The 23,335-nt window shown below is 40.1% G+C and overlaps 1 protein-coding gene across 1 annotated transcript in view; it reads left to right on the top strand.

Annotated features, from left to right (window-relative positions):
• SYNE1 (spectrin repeat containing, nuclear envelope 1) overlaps positions 1 to 23,335 on the top strand; it is a 501,723-nt gene that overhangs the window by 432,824 nt on the left and 45,564 nt on the right. Inside the window, exon 132 of the mRNA XM_010840908.1 lies at positions 17,700 to 17,862. Within this exon, the coding sequence (XP_010839210.1) occupies positions 17,700 to 17,862 (163 nt within the window). The remainder of the gene's footprint in view (positions 1 to 17,699; positions 17,863 to 23,335) is intronic.

Here is a 23,335-nt window from a genome sequence, read left to right as displayed (position 1 = left end):
AAAAAAAAATCTGAGAAACTTTACTAGCAGTATAAAAATCTGATATGCCTGAATGAACTATTATGTTACTTGACATAAGGGTTATTTGTAAAGGGAAAAGCTGGATAGATGCTTGATTTGAAGTAAACTTTGCTTCGTGTGGGACTATAGCCTCCATGAGGGCAGGCGTCTTTGTCCGTTCTGTTCACTGGCTGTCACTAGCACCAAAAACAGTGCCTGAACACAGTTTGGACTCAGTAAATATTTGCAGGAATGTATGAATGAATATTTGAATGGACAGTCTTCTTTATAGCAGTTAGGAAAGTTAGAATGTCACAAATGCTTCTGATTCACAGTTGTTTTGGAGCCATCCCACAATACACTTTATAAAAAATCTGGATTATTTTCCCTAGCCATGAAGGTAGATGTGAAATAGTGCCTTTTGAATACTGTGCGCCCGTAAAGACTGCATATGGGCATGACAATTCCATATGTTGATTTTGAAAACATTTAGTTTAGGCTTTTTTCTATAAGGGAGTTCTCAAAAAGCGTCTAATTTATGAAGCAAATGAGGCTATAGTTTTAGTAATAATATAATAAAAAGGGAACAAGCGTTAACCAGGTTTTAAAATGTTAGACAGTAGGACTCTAATAGCTAACACTGAACCTTTAGCTTGTCCCAGTGACCATGCTACAGGCTTCATGTGCATCTTCTTGTGTGTTTACAGCATCCTTTGAGATGGGTATTATTGTTATACCCATTTTCCAGGTGTGGAATGCTGAGGCTCAGGCTTGCTCCTGGTCGTGCACATACTGAGTGGCAGAGTCTGCATTCTTTGACTCTGCAGCCCATGCCCTGCACAGTTCTGCCTGCCAAGTTTGTGACTTCTTTGTCCCTGTTCCAGAGAATGCAATTAAAAGGAAATTAGGTTGTTATTTATTGCTACAGGCTTTCCTGGTGCCTTAGTGATAAAGAACCCACCTGTCAATGTAGGAGACGTGAGTTCAATCCCTGGGTCAGGAAGATCCCTTGAAGAAGAAGTGGCAACCCACCCCAGTATTCTTGCCTGGGAAATCCCATGGACAGAGGAGCTTGACAGGCTACAGTCCACGGGGTCTCAAGAGTCAGACTGATTTAGTGGCTGAACAATGACAACAATTTATTTCTATAACCGAACTTTCCGGTTCTATTTGTAAAGGACTGATAGTGACCGTGAGAGATTTCGGGGATACAAAGACAGAGGCCCCTTTCTTCAAGTGGGCATATAGACATGCAAAGAAATCAAGTAAAATGACTCACTAAATGCCCTGATAAAAGTATATAAAGAGATGGAAACTTAACGGTTCAGCTTAAACTACTTGAAATATTTAGGCATATGTAGATTTTAGAACCTCAATACCATGTTTAGCCTCACTTCTCAGGCACTGATAACCAAACCTTGTTTCAGAGGGAAGATCTGAAGCCTTTGTGCTAAAAAATACCCTTCTTTGGGAAGCCACCTACTTGGTAAACATCCCTGGATTTTTTTTTGGTCGGATTATGACTCAAAGATTGATTTGCATTGCCATGTAATCCAGTTAAAGTAGTCAATATTCTTTTCCAATTTTTAGTGCTTCAATGCTGTGGAATATGGGGCTGCATGAAATCAAAAAAATTTTTAATATAATTTAATCACAAGCAATTAGTTTAGTGTATGCCCAGCTGTTAGCCAACATTGTATAAAATGAGCTAGGTGTTTACTCCTCAAAGTCATGCTTATTTATAACTTTTCTGTCTAGTTTTTGTTTGTTCATTTTTGTTTTTGGGGTTATTTTTGGCCACGTGATATGGCCTGTGGGATCTTAGTTCCCCTACCGGGAATTGAACGTTCACCCCTGCATTAGAAGGGAAGAGTCTTAACCACTCGAGTGCTTAGGAAGTCCTCTGTATAGTTTATTCAGTCAAGAATTTTTTAGATATTACTTAGTTTATTCTTCCAAAGACATATTAGTAAATTTGAATCAATTGAATACAGGGTATACAGGCTTCCTAGGTGGCCCAGTAAAGTATCCGCCTGTGATGCAGGAGACTCAAGAGACGTGGGTTCAATCCCTGGGTTGGGAAGATCCCCTAGGGTAGGAAATGGCAACCCACTCCAGTATTCTTGCCTGGAGAACCTCATGGACAGAGGAGCCTGGTGGGCTGCAGTCCATGGGGTTGCTAAGAGTCGGGCATGACTGATACACAGATGTAATACATATTGTCCATTTCTAATTGTCTCGTTCCAACACGGACGGTATGACATACTGACTGTTGGTTTGTCCTGAGGTTTAATGCCACGCTGAATTCATAGTTCTTGGAGTATCTCCTAAATGGCTCTCAGCCATCACATTTGCTTTCTTTCCATTGTTTGGTTTACTGGCATTTCACTAGTGCACAGGCTAGATGCCCATCTCCCACACCCATCTTCAACTGTGACCTGCCAGTTGAAATACTAAGTTCCTATGATTCAGTCTCATTCTGTCCGCCTCCCTCTTCCAAAAAAATTTTTTAACATTGATTCATTAAAGCAGAACATAACTTGTCTTTTGATATTTTTATGTTGTTTTGGTGCTTTTTGGGGAATAGAGAAGTTGTTATTGAAGATGATCATATTTTCAGGTGAACAGCTTTCCAGCTAACAGGAAATGGGGGGAAGAAAAGAAAGAAAGAAGATTCATAGATAATAACCTGTTATGTACGAATAGAATCCATAACTTTGAGTCAGCTTCCTATTACTAATTGATTAGCTAGCTTAGACCACTCTAAGTGCACAGTAGATGTGTTTTGCATTGAATTTTTCGACTGTTACCAAGCATTGTCAGCTTTTTAAGATAACAAAAATTTTGCAGTTATTTTTAGGGCTCAATGGATAAGGTTCCAGTATGCTTTCTAGTCCTACTCAGTCCAATGTAACAGTGACTGGCTTACATGCTATTTAATGGCTATTTAAATGAGCTGAAATGGAATACAATTCATTTAGAATTTAATTTTAATTATGATCAGTTGCACAGGAACATTTCCAGTGCTCAGAAACCACACGAGGATAGTGGCTACCTTACTGGATACTGCAGACACAGAACATTTTCATCATCCTAGAAAGCTCTGTTGGTCAGTGCTAGCCTAGACAAAAGCATTTCTGAGCTTTCACCTTTAATTAAGAGTCAACATAATTAACAGTCATCAGTGTAACTGATAATTTCTGTAACACTGTCTTCAAGGAGTCTAGCTCTCATTTCTGAACCCTATGCAAAAACCCAAATGGCAGTTTTACAGAGCCTGGACTGACAGAAAACATCCTGTAGCCTTAGTTGTTCAGAGCTTCTAATAAATAGAAAATGCTTTATTCAGTGTTTCCCATCTTGGTGTCTAGGAAGGTCAGATTCAAGTTGTTTACTCTGTTGTGATGACCTTTCTTTTTTTAGTTAACTGGACTCCCTAATAGAAAGATATTCTTCTTTCCCCACCAAACCTAAAATACTCATTACCAAAACAAAGCACACATTAGTTATGTGTTACTTTAATAATGAAATTGTTAGTCCCCCAACTCTTTGAGATCCTATGGACAGTTGCCCTCCAGGCTCCTCTGTCCATGGGATTTCTCAGGCAAGAATACTGGAGTGGCTTGCCATTTCCTATTTGAGGGGATCTTTCCAAGCTAGGGATCAAACCCAGGTCTCCTGCATTGCAGGCGGATTCTTTACCATCCGAGTTACCAGGGAATCCAGTAAAGTTATTATTTTAATAATAGCTTTATTGAGATATAATTCACATACCATACAACTTATCTGTCAAAAGTATTCAATTCAGTGATTTTTTTTCACAGAATTCTGCATTTTCCATCATTGTTGTTGCTCAGTCACTAAGTTGTGTCCAACTCTTTGTGATCCCATGAACTGCAACACACCCGACAGTCCTTCACTATCTCCGAGTTTGTTCAAAATCACATCCGTTGAGTCCGTGATGCCATCCAACCATCTCATCCTCTGTTGCTCGCTTCTCCTTTTGCCATCAATCTTTCCCAACATCAAGGTCTTTTCCAATGAATTGGCTCTTCGAATCAGGTAGCCAAAGGATTGAAGCTTCAACATCAGTCCTCCCAGTGAATATTCAGGGTTGATTTCATTTAGGATTGATTGGTTTGATTTCCTTGCTGTCGAAGGGACTCTCAAGAGTCTTCTCCAGCACCAAAGTTCCTAAGCATTAAATTCTTCAGCACTCAGCCTTCTTTACTGTCCAACTCTCACATATGTACATCACTACTGAAAAAAATCATAGCTCTGACTATATGGACCTTTGTTGGCAAAGTAATGTCTCTGCTTTTTAATAGGAAATCTAGGTTTGTCATAGCTTTCCTTCCAAGGAGAAAGTGTCTTTTAATTTCATGCCTGTAGTCACCACCAGCAGTGATTTTAGAGCCCAAGAAAATAAAATCTCTCAGTAGTTCCATCTTTTCCCTTTCTATTTGCCATGAAGTGATGAAACAAGGTGCCATTATCTTAGTTCTTTGAATGATGAGTTTTAAGCCATCTTTTTCACTTCCTCATTCACCCTCAACAAGAGTCTCTTGAGTTCCTTTTCACTTTCTGCCACTAGAGTGGTATCATCTGCATATCTGAGGTTGTTGATATTTCTCCTGGCAATCTTAATTCCATTTTGTGATTCATCCAGCCTAGCATTTCACATGGTGTACTCTGCACATAAGTTAAATAAACAGGACAGCAATATACAGCCTTGTCGTACTCCTTTCCCAATTTTGAACCAGTCCATTGTTCCATGTCCAGTTTTAACTGTTGCTTTTTGACCTGCATACAGATTTCTCAGGAGACAGGTGAGGTGGTCTGGTATTCCCATCTCTTTAAGAATTTTCCACAGTTTGTTATGATCCACACCATTAAAGGCTTTAATGTAGTCGACGAAGCAGAAGTAAATGTTTTTCTAGAATTCCCCTGATTTCTCTATGATCCAGCAGATGTTGGCAACTTGACCTCTGTTTCCTCTGCCTTTTCTAAACCCAGCTTGTACATCTGGAAGTTCTCAGTTCACATAATGCTGAAGCCCAGCTTGAAGGATTTTGAGCATAAGCTTACTAGCATGTAAAATGAGCACAATTGTTCAGTAGTTAGAACATTCTTTGGCACTGCCATTCTTTGAGATTAGAATGCAGACTGACCTTTTCCAGTCCTGTGGCCACTCATTGCTGAGTTTTCCAAATTTTCTTACATGTCAAATGCAGCATTTTTACAGCATTCTATCTTAGAAGTTTAAGTAGCACAGCTGGAATTCCATCACCTCCACTAGCCTTGTTTGTAGTGATGCTTCCTAAGGCCCACTTGACTTCAGACTCCAGGATGTCTGGCTCTAGGTGAGTGACCACACCTTCATGGTTATCTGGGTCATTAAGATCATTTTTGTAAATTTATTCTGTGTATTCTTACCACCTCTTCTTAAGCTCTTTTGTTTTTGTTAGGTCCATACTGTTTCTGTCCTTTATTGTGCCCATCCGTGCATGAAATGTTCCCTTGATACCTCCAATTTTCTAGAAGAGATCTCTAGTTTCCTTTTTTATTGTTTTCCTCTATTTCTTTGCACTGTTCATTTAAGAAGACCTTCTTATCTCTCCTTGCTGTTCTCTAGGACTCTGCATTCAGTTGGGTATATCTTTCCCTTTCTCCCTTACCTTTCGCTTCTCTTCTTTTTCAGCTATTTGTAAGGCCTTCACTTTGCTTTGCATTTCTTTTTCTTTGCAGTCATTTTGGTCACCTCCTTTACAATGTCACGAACCTCTGTCCATAGTTCTTCAGGCACTCTTTCTATCAGATCTCATCCCTTGAATCTATTTGTTGCCTCCACTGTATAATCATAAGGAATTTGATTTAGGTCATACCTGAATCACATAGTGGTTTTTCCTACTTTCTTCAATTTAAGCCTGAATTTTACAATAAGGAGCTGAGCCACAGTCAGCTCCGGGTCTTGTTCTTGCTGACTATATAGAATTTCTCCATCTTTAACTGCAAAGAATATAGTCAGTCTCATTTTGGTATTGACCATCTGGTGATGTCCATGTGTAGAGACGTCTCTTGTATTATTGGAAGAGGATGTTTGCTATGACCAATGTGTTCTCTTGACAAAACTCTTTGCCCTGCTTCATTTTGTACTCCAAGACCAAACTTGCCTGTTACTCCAGGTATCTTTGACTTCCTACTTTTGCATTCCAATCCCCTATGAAGAAAACGATGTTGTTTTTGGTGTCATTCTAGAAGGTCTTGTAGGTCTTCATAGAACCAGTCAACTTAAGCTTCTTCAGCATTTGTGTTTGGGGTACAGACTTGGATTACTTGTGGTACTGAATGATTTGCCTTGGAACCAAACTAAAATCGTTCTGTTGTTTTTGAGATTGCACCCAAGCACTGAATTTTGCACTCTTTTGTTGACTACGAGGGCCACATCATTTTTTCTAGGTGATTCCTGCCCATAGCAGAGAAGGCAATGGCACCCCACTCCAGTACTTTTGCCTGGAAAATTCCATGGACAGAGGAGCCTGGTAGGCTGCAGTCCATGGGGTCGCGACAAGTCGGACACGACTGAGCGACTTCACTTTCACTTTTCACTTTCCTGCATTGGAGAAGGAAATGGCAACCTACTCCAGTGTTCTTGCCTGGAGAATCCCAGGGATGGGAGAACCTGGTGCGCTGCCCGTCTATGGGGTCGCACAGAGCTGGACACGACTAAGCGACTTAGCAGCAGCAGCAGCTTGCCCATAGTAATAGATGTAATGGTCATCTGAATTAAATTCGCCTGTTCCCATCCATTTTAGTTTACTGATTCCTAAGATGTCGATGTTCACTCTTGCCATCTCCTGCTTGATCATGTCCACTTTATCATAATTCATGGATCTCAAAAACAGGAAAAACAAATACAATTTTTAAAAACTATGGTATGCCCCCTGTATACAAAAGTGTATGAAGTATTAATAGTTCCTCTGCATATTGCTACATGGCAGAAGCTGGCAAACTCTCTCAGGACTGGATTACTAAATGACTAATATTCAAGGCTTTGTGTGCTGAACAGCCTCTGACAAAGCCCTCTGCCAATAAATCCCAAAAGCAGCCTTAGGCAGTGTGTAGAGAAACACAGTAGATTTCAGTAACATCTTATTACCAAAGCAGGTAGCCAGGAATAGTTTCCAGACACCCCTCTGGGGATATAAAGATGAAGAAGAAAATGATTCCCCAAACATAAGAGTGATAAAGCAAGGATACAGGGCTCCTCACCTGAGAGCCTCCCCTCTTCTGTTTCATCTTCCTGCTCTCTCTCTCTCTGGACCGGCCAGCTCCTAATTCTTCATGTTCTTCCTTTTCTCCAGATTAGATCAAGCCCTTCTTATCTAGGCTTTCTGTATACAGTCCGTAGCAGTTCCCTTGTTTATAATAAATATCCCATTTTGAAGATTATTGAAAGTTTCTTTCTTCTGTTGAAATGTCAGTGTATCAAACTTGATGACCACAGTAACCCCAGAACCTAATGTAGTTCTTTGCATATAGTAGTCTCTCCAGTATTTTGTTGAGCTTCTCAGCCTGAGACACAGCATATGAAAAGTACCCTACATACAGATAGTAATATAGCAGAGCCTGGGCCTGGGGCTTCACTTGCCTGAATTATAAAATGTTTCTGCTTCACCTGCACTGTGATATTTGATGAATTACTCATCCTCTCAGTACTTCAATTATATGGTGTAAAAGGCTATCAGGAGGATTAAATGAGGTGGTACCTGTAAACCACTTAGCACAGTGAAGCGCTCAGTCAATAAATGTCATCTCTCATCCTAGAGGGAGTTTAGAGGCTCATGGAGAATAAGGAGGGCTTTGCAAAGTTGAAGCAGCTGCCCCCACTAGGGATTTCAGTCCAGTGGGAGCTCTGCCCAAACTAGAAGAAGAAGAAAAAGAAAAAGTAATTCTTGGAATTTGTGGCTGGTATTACCTCATGGTGATCCATTCAGAAAAGTCAAGCCAGAATCAGAAATGCTTTGATGCAGCAAGCTCAGAAATGACACCATCCTAGTTGGTGGCTCAGAGGTTAAAGCATCTGCCTACAATGTGGGAGACCCGGGTTCGATCCCTGGGTCGGGAAGATCCCCTGGAGAAGGAGATGGCAACACACTCCAGTACCCTTGCCTGGAAAATCCCATGGACGGAGGAGCCTGGTAGGCTACAGTCCATGGGGTCGCAAAGAGTTGGACACGACTGAGCGACTTCACTTTCACTTAGCTTTAGTTCACCTTGCTCTGGCTGTGTGACCTAGGGCTTACTGTATAACCTCTCTGAGTCCCGGATTCCTCATTTTCAAAGTGTTCATTAAAAATAACTGCCACTTCTCCAGTGAGACAACACAGGGGAAAGGATCAGGTATACTATCATATACTATATGTGCCAATCTTATTCTTTTAGATCACTCCATAGTTTTATATAATGTGATTTATCTAATATTTTCCCTATGACGAAAATTTATATTATTGTCATTTTTTGCTACTACAATAACTGTGTCTGTAAAGCCTTGCCTTATATTTAGTTCATTGGAATAAATATATTGTGCTAAGAATAGTGAACATGGAAAAAAAAATAACCCATGGAAAAATGCAAATATAGTAAAAGGGAATTAATCAGTTTTTTTTAATGTTGCTAGTAATCAAGAAAAAGCAAATTTACCTTCTATTATTGAATTACAACCAATATTTTCCATCTTGATGAAAATAATATATCAGTGAAGTGATTTTTTTATAAAGAATAAAAATATTATATCTTTAATAGCATTTTAAAAATAATTTTATTTTTAACGAAGTTTTCTGGATTTTTTTTTAATGTAAAAATTCAGGTTTGTTTCTTTTATAGAGAAAATATATTACTATTTTTAAAGCAATCAACTCATATAACCAGAACCAAGTGCTTTGTTTTATATTAGTTAAAATTCATCATATTGGCCTTAAAAAAAAGCTTAGCAAATGTTTATTGCCCATTTATTTATTCATAAGTCATTTGTGCGTATGTACTTTAAAATCCTCAAAGGATTTAAAGCAGGCAGCATTGGTCACATTTCTTTTTTTAATTACCAGTAATGAATCACTTGGGAGCTTATTTTCTTTAAAAGCTTAAATTATGAAGTTTATATAGAATCAGTGCAGAAAATTTAGAAATTCTTGCAATTCCAACCCCCCCCAAGTTAACTGAAATTCCACAAAGCAAATGAACATATTTTTTTAATTACCTTAAAATGAACATGTTATTTTTGTCACTTTATATCATTATTTTTAAAAGGACAAAGTTTGAGGTAAGTGGAGAATAGTATTTCTTCATTCCTTTTCCTGCTCAAATTGTCTATTCAAAGGTGAAGACCATTCACTTTTCAGCAGAATTTCTTGCCCATCCCATCTTCCCAAACAACCCCTTAAACTCCTACTTACATCACTTAGCTGGCAAGCAAACTGAAGAAAAATAGAAGTTGCTCCTTTTTGCTACTACAGTTTGCTGTACTTGTGGCGGTTTTGCTTGTTTGTGTTTGGGTCATTTGTCTTTTCAAATATCTTTTCCAACTTAACAGACTGCCTGCTAGAAAAGGGGGAAGGTCCTTCCAGAATGGCGATGTGTCTGCAGCCAGTCTTATTTCTGCTCCCTTCTTTCTTTAGACCTGGAGCCTCCCCCTCCTTCCAGATTACCCTGAGCCTTTCCCCTTCTTACCCTCGTGGCCTACATTCCAGGAGATCAAGCCTGGCACATGTTAATGAATGTAGGTTTTATTTAGAAGCATGACCACTTGTCACTCACTGCTCAGTGTCATATTATCAGGCAGAGACTTACCAACATTTGTCTGGAGGGAGCATTTTCATACTTCCATACACAGACCAGGGAACCTTTCATCCCCGCGCAAGATTCAGCCTTTTGCTCTGCAAAGCTAACTTTTGCAAGTGGATACTTCATGGTGGTGGCGGAAGATTCTTGTGGCCCGAGGATGGCAGACGATGGCTGTGCGGATGCAGACCTCCCGGACTGTAACTGCAATGTCGCAAGGCAGGCACCTCCTTGAGTTTCTTCCCCTGGGCATAGCTTACTTGTTACGTGGGGGCGACAGGATGGATGCTGGCGTTTTAATCCATAATTGTTTTTGCCAGTGTGAAATGGGGCTGACTGGTGTTAGGAGGTTGTTGGCCACGGACTCCCTAAGAGTTATTTGTTGGTTTTTCTTGTCCCTCTACTGGCCCGTGAAGCTAGATGGAAAGGTTAATGGGCTTTGTCATGGCTCGGCATCCAGTTGTCTCTGGATTAGAATCGTCACATGAGGGGTATGGTTACAGTAGAGAGTCTGAGACACAGGAACGGGATTCAGAAAAAAGGTCCAGTGGAAAGATCCTGTCAGTCCGTCATCTGTTATTTAAAGGACGGCTGCTGCTAAAACTAAAATTCAGTCATGGCCAGTTCACAGCTTTGTAACCAAAAGTGTTCCCTTTATGAAATAAAATAATCTCTCATGCTTCAGCAGCCTGGAGGGTTGTGTGTGTGAGAGAAAGTCATTTGTCTTTAGGTATGTCAGTAGGTTTTGGTCACTGACTAGTATAAAGGTTTTCAAACATATGTGCAAATGGGGAAATGCGTGTCTAAAATGGTAATTTAGTGCATAATGTAGATATTTACCTAATGATTTTTATTCAGTTAGAATAACATTACATCAGGAATTTTCACTTTATTTTTCAACATTTTTTTGGTACCATAACATCCCCCATATAAACCCCTATTGATGAATAGAATTTATTAATGGTACTTTTGGTTCTGATATATTGAGCACATGAATTTTTTGTTGGTTTTGGTGTATGTATTTACTAAATTTGTCTGAAGGAAAGTAGTGAGGTATATATGAAATGTGTATGTATATATGCATATATGTGTGTAGTCATGTGGCAATATTAAGAAGCCGTACAACTGGAATTGGTATTAGAACCCTTCTCAAGAAAGATCAAATACTCAGGAAGCACAGGAGACTCTGAAAGAGGAACCAGGTGCAGGGACTTACAGATAGACCAGGTTTGCTAAACTTACCCAGACAAATGACATCTGTAAACACTTATTTTGAATTATAATCCTGGATGCTACCAAAAAGAATGTTGCTCAAACTTCTTACAGTGATAGATAAATAAAACTATTGTTGATACTTTAGTCAAAGTTGCCTTTAAAGAAATAATGGGGAAAAAAAAAGTGGGACATTTCTCTGAAAAAAGAATGATCCCTGTCCCACCAATATCAACTTTAATAGCTCGAAGGTGATATATGGGGACTTTATCCCCCACCTCCTCTCAGCTCACATCAGCACCCCTTCCCCCCTCAACACTTGCACACACAATGTATTTTGCTCTTTGTGGTAAAGTGCACTTTTTTAAAAATGGGAAGGGAGACCCACTTAAGCGTTCACCCTCCCTGACTATACTAAGATTTACACATTCATTTGAAAGAGGAACTTGTCCTTAATGGACTATATGAACAAACATTTCCATGTCACGATGCCCTTCACATACTGCACCAACTGCTCTGACTACTGGAACTCCTTCAATACTATACAGGATTACTGATCTGTAAATTATTTAGCTACTGTAGGTAATATCCGGTGGAACAGTGTTTATTCATAGCCTTTGTGTCTTGGATCATTTTTGTAAGTGAATTTTGAACCAAGAAAATCAATTAATTTTTGTCCTTAACAAATATATCATTAGCAAATGATCTAGAAGAAAATTTAAGTATACATTTAATGTCAAATAAAATATGTTAACAAAATAAAAATATTTTAGTTAGAATACCAATTATTAATGTTTGCTTGTTTGCTTAGTCACTCATTCGTGTCCAATTCTTTGTGACTGGTTAGACAGTAGCCCACCAGACTCCTCTGTCCATGGGAATTTTCAGGCAAGAATACTAGAATGGGTTGCCATTTCCTTCTCCAGGGGATCTTCCTGACTCAAAGATTGAACCTGTATCTCCTGTGTCTTCCTGCATTTCAGGCAGATTCTTTACCCTCTGAGCCATCAGGGAAAGTAGATATTTAAATAGAACCCAGCTTTGTGCAAGGTACTGAGCTTAGTATGGCAGCCAAAAATGGAAAGAGAACACTCAGAGTGGAAATTCACAGTTCTAGCTTTCCAGAGAATTTCCCATGGGAAGGAAGAACATGGGCATAAATAACAACAGAGAGTTTGAACAAGAGTAAGAAGGAAGCAGGCCCTGAGTGAGGTACTCTCGAAGCCTTTCAGTTCAGTTCAGTCACTCAGTCGTGTCCGACTCTTTGCCACCCCATGAATCGCAGCACTCCAGGCCTCCCTGTCCATCACCAACTCGAAGCCTTTAGCTCCACACAAAAGCCTGATGCTGTTGTAAGTTTATTGTAAAGCCCCATCCCAAAGCATGGTCAGCATTCACATCCTACCAGATCTGAAGACAGGAAGCTGGTCCAGTGGGAGAGGTTCCTGGGAGGACGTTCTTCACTGGGGTAAAACCAGGACAGACATCTCAGATCAATGAGCCACTCTTCAGTCCTATTCCAGTGGCTTTATTGGTTGTAGACTGTCCTTTCCATATGGGACACTGAGGCAGGATGGCCAAGGTCATGTTAAACCCCAAGCCTGTGCCATGATCATTGTTGGTAGGATATGCACCCTGAACTTTATACCCAGTAGCTTCTCTAACTGACCTTCAGGTGAATTTTGTCTGACGTACGAGAGAAATGTGAGTGGGTTGTGTGTAAAAGTCCTTGGAATTATTGTTCAAGGCTAATGTTTTCAAATGCTCTCAAGACAGGTACAAATTATACTTAGAAGGCTAATTAGAGAAAGTCTTATCTTGAATGGAATTATAAGTCATGAGAAATATATTGTAATGCAAGTTTTCTGTTCCCTATCAGTTGAATATATTGCAGAATATGAATATAATTTTTAAGTACACATTTTTTTAAACAATGTAAGGTAACATGCCTTTACACACTGAAAATGTTATTCACACATAAGGGGTTTTATTATAATTAATGAAATATAGATACTATCAAGAACTGAGCATAGTGAAAATCCTTTTAAGCATTCTAAAGGAAAAGTGAAGGTGTCATGACTAGATTTTCATTTGCAAGAGAAACATTGATTTACAGAAAATGTTAACAGAAGTGATGATATCTATTCTAAGCAATTAAAAGTGAATAAAAATTCTCAACATAGTTTGGTTATGAGAGTTTCTTCAGAAAGGTGGCTCCTGACTAGAGAAGCCTATCAGATTTATCTGGAGAGTCATGGAAGCGAGGAGGTGGGGAGAGAGTTAGCTTTGGCCTGTGTGGCAGGAAAACACCCTAAGTGACCAATTCTAGCTTGAGAATCTCTTCTTTACCATCTGGGAGTAATACGATAGAGAGATTTGGTCATTCTGAGTGAGGGTTATCCATCTTTGAGAACATTCTGTTGCAGATACCTACCTGAAACATATCACATCCCTAGAGTTGTTGTTGTTGCTGTTCCTTTGTTCTGCTCGGCATGCGGCATCTTAGCTTCCCAACCAGAGATCGAACTTGTGGCCCCTACAGTAGAATCAAGAGAATCTTAACCACTGTACTGCCAGAGAAATCCCTATCACATCTCTAGAGTTTTAAAAGACATACCGCTCTTGACATTTTTTCCAAGCAGATACTTCTTTGGTTGAGCCAGATTGACACCTTGGAAATGAAAGTATTTTGCTTATGGGCCATTTGTTTCTATTATAAGCAGTGTCAGTAAGGTGACCACATTTCCTGAACAAAAAAGTCTACAATATATTTTTTAAAAAGCTTATGGTCTAAAAGCAAAATTGAATTTCAAATAAGGGCTGCATCAGAAATCATTGATCATGTGCTCCCCTTCGCCATCCCCTTTCTTTTCAGAGCATTCCGTGTACATACATGCAGCCGTGTCAGCCCATCAACAGGGGCTCAATAATGGTTTTTTGCTGCTATTACTTGATATTAACAGAGTTAAAAAGTACTATCTGTGTTCCTCCCAAACTCCTGCTCACACTCTGCCCTCACTGGGAAATTCCTTTCAAAACTCATTTATCTATCCATGCCCTTTTCCCCTTAACCCTGCTCCTATGCATCCTTGCTCCATCATCTATATTCATGTATCATTTTCTGCCTTTTTCTTCTGTCTTTGGCTCTTATCTCATGAGTTCCTTTTTCTCTGCCTAAAAACATTCTAAAGTGATTCCAGGCCTTCAACTGCATTAAACAGAACAAAAAATCAAATTTTTTCTTTTAGCCAGAGAATTCTACCTGTTTTGTACCATATTTACTCAACTCCCCTGCCTGCTTTCTTAAAATGATTAACAATCCTCTTTTATCATAAGGTATTTCTGAAGCCAGATGCCGCCCGTGTTCTGGTTCCACGGTGCTTGCTAAACTACTCATCTGGGGCCAGCAGACCTCTTCTAAAGGCTCTTTTTAGGCCTCATCATGCTGTCCTGCTCTGCCTTTGACTAAGCAGACCTGTGGTTCCACAATTTAGCAACACCTCAGGCTTGCTTCTTAAAAATGGAAATTCCCTGGCCATATCTCCTGAGGTTCTAGCTCCATAGGACAGTGTTGGGGTCTAGGGAGCTGCACTTTCATGAGGGAAACCAGGTGAACTCTAATGAAGAGGGCCTTTAGATCATATCCTGACCAACAGTTCCTTTTTTAAATTTTTTTCTTTTTTTTTTTTTAATTTTAAGATAACTCTTAGTGACTCTAAAGTAATTTTGTAGCTAGTTTGTGTAACATAAAATTTGGAAACATGCAGACATATCCATTAAGCTGCACACTAATAAATATTTATCATCTTTTAAGATCACTTTACGTGGCACGCTGGGTTTCTAAACACCTGATAACCATGGCATGATACTGCTTTTTGTTTTTTAATTCTTATTTTTTAATTAGTAAATTTACAATATTATGTTAGTTTCAAGTGTAAAGTGATTCACTTACATGTATATATGACACTACTTAAAAATTATTTCTAATTGAATGTACTTGATATACAACATTGTAATTCTAAGGTGTACAATGTGTTACTTTGATACATCGATAATTTATAATGTGGCCGTTGTATTTGTCATATTTATCACAGTATGAAATTATAGTATGCTCTTGTTATTTATATTCATTTTACTATGCGTTCAATCCATGTGGCTTATTACTGCTTGTGACAACTTTGTACCCTTAAGTACCATCAGTCTTATTCCCCAGTCCACAAGTTCTTTCTTGAAACTTTTCCTGCCTTTAGTTTTTTGCTACACTTACCTGCTTCACCTCCTTCCTTTCTAATTATTTTTTCTTTACCTATGATTCCTCCTCCTTTAACCTTTTAAAGTTCATTCTTCTTAGTCCATCCCCTTTCAGAATGAAACACATCCTTTCATTGAGCTTCAACTCTATGCCACAGTATGTAAATCAGTACACTACATTCTGTTGTCTTTTCTGAACCTAAGAATTATTATTTCCAGACTCATCATATCCTAAACTTTGTGCCCCATTAATCCCTAGAGCTTGCTCCTCATCATGTATCCTCTGAGGTACCAGCATCCATCTAATCATTCAGTTGGAAAAGACATCATTTCTAGCTCTTTCTGTCTCACATCATGAGGATTTGTGAATTTAGCAATCCAGTCCTTGCCTCTAACCCCCGCTGTTTGAAAGTAGGCTTTTGACGTAAACCACTTCAATTACTTTATTTACTTCCTAAACGGACTCTTCCGACAGCCTTGCCTCAAACTTCTGCACTCAAAATCAGAACTGATCTTAACAGTCCACAAATAGATCTTGGAAAAAGTTCTTATTAATCTTTAAAACTACAGACAAATTCATTATCATGTCACTATGGGAGTCTTATAATCTTACTCTCATCCACCCATCAGTCTTGTATCTTAGCACATCTCATCTCTTTTCTTTTTCTTTCCCCCGTTCTTTCACCCCTAATCTCCTGGGTGCTGTGACACTCTTCGCCTTCAGAATCTCAAACTTTTCTTCTTTATGTTTCGGAAGCCAGAAGCATTCTGCTTGGCTTGTATCTGCCTCTCAAGATGCAGCTCACATATCATTTCTTCATTTTCTCTTTTTCATCAAAGTCTAAGCTCCTCAATGGCAAGGATGAAACTTTGTCAGTGTTTACCTAGCACTATACATGTTTGTAGGAGGAATAAAGAAATGAACAAGTGGTGAATGAATGAATAATTACTGAACATGGCAAGACAGAATTGATCACTCCTTATGTATTAGCCAGAAACCTGGTTCGTTTCTTTTGTTTAATTCTTACCATATTGTTATATTTCATTGCTTCCATGCCAGATTTCTGATCAGATTGTACATTACATTAAGAAAATAATCAAATCATTTATTTTGTCTTTCTGGCACCTTACTTTTAAAGTGTTCACATGTTATTGTTAGAGAAATGGCAATCTTAAAGAAATGAGTTTTTACTCCTTCCTGGAAAGAATGGGAAAACAGCATTTTGTTATGGTTGTTTTTTAGGCATGCCATGTAGTGAATACTGGGCTTCTTGTGGCAAAGCCATAAAGAATCAGGTTCAATCCTTGGGTTGGGAATATCCCCTGGAGTAGGAAGTGGCAACCCACTCCAGTATTCTTGCCTGGAAAATTCCATGGACAGAGGAGCCTGCTGGGCTACAGTCCAAAGGGTCGCAAAGAGTCGGACACAATTGAGCACGCGTGCCATCACTGCCATGGTGAGTAGTGGACCGAATTAGGCTCTGAAGGTAGAAGACTGGATAACAGTAGATCTGGCACCTGCCTTCTGCCATTTGACAATCCAGTAGGCCCTTAGTTACCTTTGACATGATCTGGCATCATGAAAACTCAAATTGCATGCTATGCTAAGTCACTTCAGTCGTGTCCGACTCTGTGTGACCCCAGAGATGGCAGCACACCAGGCTCCCCCGTCCCTGGGATTCTCCAGGCAAGAACACTGGAGTGGGTTGCCATTTCCTTCTCCAGTGCATGAAAGTGAAAAATGAAAGTGAGGTCGCTCAGTCGTGTCCGACTCCTAGCGACCCCATGGACTGCAGCCCACCAGCCTCCTCCATCCATGGGATTTTCCAGGCAAGTGTACTGGAGTGGGGTGCCATTGCCTTCTTAAGTGTGTTTTCTTCTTTGAACTAAGTTTCTGCTACAGTGTTGCTGAAACGCATCCCAGAGGAGCTGAAGTGATCGGAACCATGGAGATGTGATCTGTTTAGTGACAAATCATTGGAAATGTTAACTTTTTCTCCCAGTTATTCTTGGTAGAAGTATACATTATATTATTTGTGAAAGTATGTAGTATAGATTATATTATTGATGAAGTCACATGAGGTTTCTGTAACTGTTGTATCATTATAGTTGTGTTGAGGATAACCATGGCTAATATTCTTTTTAATGTTTCCCATGTACTGGCACCATCGTTATTCACCTAATTTGAATCTCATAAATACTGTGACTTCTTCTCTATTTTATAGACAAGCAAACAGAGACACAGAAGGGCTATGCCACCGCCCACAATCACACAGACAGTAGGTGGCTGAACCAGGCTGGACTCTGGGTTTAGACCCAGCTCTGGCTTCTGTTCCTGAGGGAAGCATGAGTGAGGCCTCTCCCTGAAGTTGACATCTCTCCTTTTCTGCCTACAGGGTAAAGAAGCTGAAGGAGACTCTGGTTGCAGTACAACAGCTGGATAAGAACATGAGCAGTCTGAGGACGTGGTTAGCCCACATCGAGTCAGAGCTGGCCAAACCCATCGTCTACGATTCCTGTGACTCAGAAGAAATACAGAAAAAGCTTAACGAGCAGCAGGTAAAGTGTAAAACAATAGAAGGAAAGAATCAATAGGTTCTTGAAAATTGGTCCTTCTGGGCAGAATAGAGACATGAGTGTGAGATGGTGAATTGGGATGGGAAATCTGGAAGAAGCTGGGCAGGATTGGTGAGAAAGGGGAGGCACTGGCTAGACAGGTGTTTGGGGCAAATACATTCCATCTCCTCACAGAGTTGACTCTTTTTAAAAAAAAAAATATGTATTTACTTGTGCTGGGTCTTAGTTGCAGCATGTGGAACCTTTAGTTGTAACATGTGGGATCTAGTTCCCTGACCAGGGATCGAAGCCAGGCCCCCCTGCACACAGAGTTTTAGCCACTAGAAAACCAGGGAAGTCCTCACAAAGTTGACTCTTAAGTAGATCTACCATCATAGGGTTAATGTCACCGGTCCTCCAAGAAGCCATCCTAAGGTGGAAGCTTGGGTTGAGCTGCAGTGATATATCCAGAACAGTGCTAACAGCTTTGTTTATTTATTTGTGAGTCATTAACCCGCAGCCATAGTCTTAGGAGCCCTTTTCTATGTTCTGCACACAGTGTTTTTGAGAGAGATCACAGTGCATGCTTATCGAGTTTCTAGAGTCTAAATAATTTAATTTTGCAAGGAGGATTGCATGACCTACAGACCACAGACTATAATGTCATCTCCACGTGTGCAGCAAACACAGCACCATACCCAACCCAACAAAGCAAAAGAGGGTAACCCTGAAAAATACATGCAGAACGGATTTTCACTTCCCACTGTCCTTGCTGATTCTTATACAGCATAGTAGACTCCAGCTGTCAGTAATCAACGCCATACATCCCCTATAAGATGTATTGCTATTTCATGCTTTTAAATTATCTTTGAAAATTCTACCGATCTCAGTTATTTCCATTACATTAAGCCATTTTATTCAAGTTCCTTAATTTTACAAAATGTATAAATATACCTATTTCTTCAGTCCTATGAAATGTTTTATGTACTTTATAAACTATTTAAACCAAAGAGAATAGATATTAAAATACAGTTTTTAGGAGTTGGGGTTACTTTGATATTTAAATTAGCATTTCTTTTGTAAGAAATTGTTAGCAGGATATTTTTCACTTGTAAGATTAAAATCCTCTGAAGGACTCTAATGAGTAACCCTGGGGGTTGTGGTTTGCCTCAAGTTTTTCCCACATTTTCCTGGAGAACATGGTAATGATATAGACAAGTGATAAGAGTTGAAATGCTAATGGCCAGTATTGTGATTTAGCAAATGTGAGAAAACCAAAACAGTATCTAGTTAAAAATGGTAAATTGATGATATGCATTTACAGTTCTACCTGTTACTAAAACCCCAATAAAGTGATAGCAAAGGGGATAAAAGGTCAAAACCCTAAACAGCAAAAAAAAAAAGCAGAAGATAATAGAGCTGACAGACATCCAAGAGAATTTGGAAGATGGATAGTAGATAAAATAGCGATGGTGCTAGCAGAATGGAGGAGGAAGACAGCTGCTTCCTGCTGCAGACGGAGTTCCCAGAAGTCTCGCTCGGGAAGTGGAACTATCAAGTCTGCAGGGCTTTAAAGGGAAGATTGCTCGAAGGTCAGAAAAAGGAGTGGTTCAGTGAGCAGATCCCGCCTAAGCCCAGCTAGTCAGGCAAACCAGAGGGACCTTTAATTTGATAATACAGGATGCCATCAGTGCTTGAACCACTCTATTAAAAATAGAGGGAATAAGTGGAAGACTGTACCAAATGGTCTGACTCCCACCACACTGCATCCGGTTAAGCCTGCAGCCAGGATTCGTGCAAGTTTCAAAATCCAATTCAGTTATGCTGTAAAAGCCCTCTCCCTCTCCCAAATAAAGTGGAAAGGAAGAAATGATCAAAGGAGTAAAGCAGGAAAAAAATTCCCAAAATGAAAACTAAACACTTCTAGAGCACAAACCCTACAAGCGCCCTGGAAAATTAACACAAAGCAAAGCTATTACAAAACTTCAGAAGATGGATAAAGGGATTTTAAGGTTTCCAAGATGAAAAAGTTTGATTTCTCCAAAACCATGATGGCAGCTAGTATACAATGGCAGAATGCCTTCTACAAGTTAGAAGATAGTTTATGATTTAGAATATTATATCTGCCACTTAATATATAAAATAGTTAGCCTTCTCTGCACACATTCACAAGAATCTAATGAAGGATATGCTACGTATAGTGAAATGAGAGGAAAAATAATATTCAGAAGAGAAAGAAGGAAATCCCCAGGGTGATGGTAAAGGAAAGTCCCAGATGACAGTGGTTCTGTCTTCTAGCAAGAACCTGTCCAGACAGGAGTAGGGAGTCTGTGCACCCTAAAAGGGACGTCTCCAAGGAAGAAAACAGCTGAACTAGGGGACCTGATGGACTTAACCATACTGGAAGGAGTTTTTTTTTTGTTTTTTTTTTTTAATTATTTTGTATTGGGATATAGCTGATTAACAATGTGATAGTTTCAGATGAACAGCAAAGGGACTCAGCGATACTTATACATGTATTCACTCTCCCCGAAACTCCTCTCCCATCCAAGCTGCCACATAATATTGAGCAGAGTTTCCTGTGCTATCAGTAGGTCCTTGTTGGTTACCCATTTTAAATATAGTAGTATGTACATGTCCATCCCAAACTCCCTACCTCCATCTTCCCATCCTTCCCCCTGGCAACGAGGAATTCTTGGAAGGAGCTTTATTAGCACCATAAGAGAAAGAATGCAATGTAAATTAGCAATACAAATTCTAAAGAGAAAAAGAGAGCAAGGGAGAGAGAGAGAGAGAGAGAGAAATGAAGAACTATTGATTTTAGAAAACAAAAAGTTGTGTAAGAAAAGAAATATAACCATAACGTATTTTGTAGCTCAAGTGTGAAAAATATTAAAGAACTGTAATCTTGCAAAGAAATGATTATTGCTTTAGCTATAAGAGGTGCTAAACCAATAATTGGAGCCTGGTGAGTCATGTAGAAGTTTATTCCTTCCCTACTGTAGACTCACTGATAATGTCTAACATTTAAAAATCAAGAAATACTAATATAAACATGTTACTTAGAAAAACAGAAATAAAAACAACCAGAAAACTGAGCTACAAGAGATGGAAATGGTTATTTCTGGTGAAGAATCTGATATGAAAAGGGCATTACTTAATTAAAGGATCAGTAGATTTTTAATATATTAATAAATGTTCATATAGACTTCTAAAGTTTAAAGGCAAAAAGATAAACAACTGTACACTAACAGTTAAAAGTAAAGACTTTCTGGATTCAAATATTGGCCTTACCACTTTTTTGTGTGACTTGGAGCAAAGCAATGAACTCTTTTAACCCTCAACTTCCTTACAGATAGGATGCTAAGAATCAGAGTACATGACTCACAGTGTTATTACCGGTTAGCAAGAAAAGCACTTAGCACAATGTCCAGCACAAAGTGGGTGCTTAGCAGATTTTACTTTAATCATATCATATTTACTAGTTTCCTTTATGGAAAATATTTAACCATAGATTTTGTTAAAAAAAAAAATGTATATATAGCATATTGGATCCATGCTTTAAAAAAACAGAAAAAGTACTCTGTCTCCAAAGGGGAAAAATTCTGACAAATATTTAAATGAACAGATTTTCTTCCATTTTCCTATGTGGAGTTTCTATATGTCTGTCTTGCCAATGTACTTAATTCTTACTTAATTCTTACTGCCGATGTACTTACAAATTTAATTGGGCAGAAGTATATAAGGCTTGAGGTGGCTTCAGAGGATGTTTTGTCAGATTTCTCTGTGTTATAAATGAAAAATAATGAATCCGGAGACACTGTGGGGCAATTGGAGACCGTTACCAATGGAAGTTAAAGCTGAGACTAAAATTGTGATCTGTGTTTGGTTTCTTATATAATTATAAAATCCCTCAAGCTTTATTTTTTAATGTTGATTTGAACAAAAACTTTTGAGCAGAAGCACATGGAGACTTTTCTCCAATAGTTACTGTGGGAACCTGGCCAAGCACCTGGAAGTAAGTCTCACCAAACTATGGAGGGCCCCCATGACTGGGTCGATCAGAGGTGTCAATGCTGGGCCTCCAGCCATGTGTCAGAGTCTGGGTTTCACACGCCGGTGCTGGATTCCACTCTTGAATCTCTGCTCTGAGATAGACTCAAAAGCATACAGAGGAGTGATGTTATCAAGATGGTGGCCTAAGCCATTCCTGACTCAAGTCCCCATCACAAGAAGACCAACAAGCAACCATCCGTAGACAGAGCACCCCTGTGAGAACCCCAGAACCCAGGCTGAGGCTGTGGCACCCCCTGGACCACAGAGATTGGGAAGGCCCACATTAGAAGATGACAGGAGTGGCTGCACTCTGCCCCCATCACCCTCCCCAGGCTGGCACAGCTCTGTACCAAGGGGACCGCCCAGGCCTGTGGTTTTTCCAGTGGAAAAAGAGAATGTCCCAGGTGGACGTCCAGCTTCCGCAGGACTGTGTGATGCTTCCCAGGAGGCCCAGTGGGGTCTCACTTCACAGGGAAGAAATCTGTAGGGCCCATCTTTAGGGAATCTGATAAGATGGAGAAGGCATGGGGGCTTACAGCACCCACACTCAGGTCTCGGTGGAACTGCATTCCTGCTTGCAGCTGCACCCAAAGAGAGATCCTAGCCAGCGCCTCTGCTCATCAGCAGAGCCCAGCCAGTGGCCCTGTCTAGCCTGCAGACTCACTTGGCAGCTTTACCTGATTTGGGTCCCCAGACAACTGGCCTTGATCTTTCTCGGCCTAGGCAGGGAGGCAGATGCCCAGCCCCACCCAACAGCTGAACACTGTCTCCACCCGACCCCACCAGGAAGCCTGGCCAGAGAACTCAGGCAGCCATGGAGCCCATCCAACAGCCCTGCTTGGGGAGGAAGCCAAGCCAGTAGCCCTACCAACTGTTGGGCATAGCCTCTGGCCTTGCATAGCCAGAGAGCCTGAACAGTGACCCTGGACAGCCTCAGCCCAACCTACAATCCCTACTCAGTGGTGGAGTCCAACTCAGGGACTTGTCTGATTGCTCAACACAGCCTGAAACCTAGGCTATGGCCCCACCCAACAAGGCTTTCTTATCAAGAAAGCCTAGACAACAACCCAGCTTGACCATGAAACACAGTCTCTAGACCCACTCACTGTGGGATTCAGCTGGAGGGCTCTCTTAATCAGAGAGTCTGGCCAGTAATCTTGCCCAACAGGGGAGCACAGCCAGGGGCCTACCTGATGGCAAAGCCTTGTTTATGGGCCTGCCCAATTCCAAGGCCGCAGCTTTGCATCATCACAGAGCACAGCCTGAAGCCTCACCTGAACAGAGTCCCGCCAGCATCACCCTCCAGTCTGGGAGCACAGGCTGAGACCCCATCAAGAGCAATTGCAGAGACCAGCCTATAGCCCTGCCCAGTCATGAGTTCAACCAGTAACACTGCCCTGCCAGTAAACGTAGCTTGTGA

This window comes from Bison bison, unplaced genomic scaffold, assembly GCF_000754665.1.
Source record: "Bison bison bison isolate TAMUID 2011002044 unplaced genomic scaffold, Bison_UMD1.0 scf7180017864148, whole genome shotgun sequence".
Taxonomy (NCBI): domain Eukaryota; kingdom Metazoa; phylum Chordata; class Mammalia; order Artiodactyla; family Bovidae; genus Bison; species Bison bison.
The sequence above is the reverse complement of the archived record's forward strand: the minus strand, read 5'-3'. Positions and strand labels throughout refer to the sequence as shown.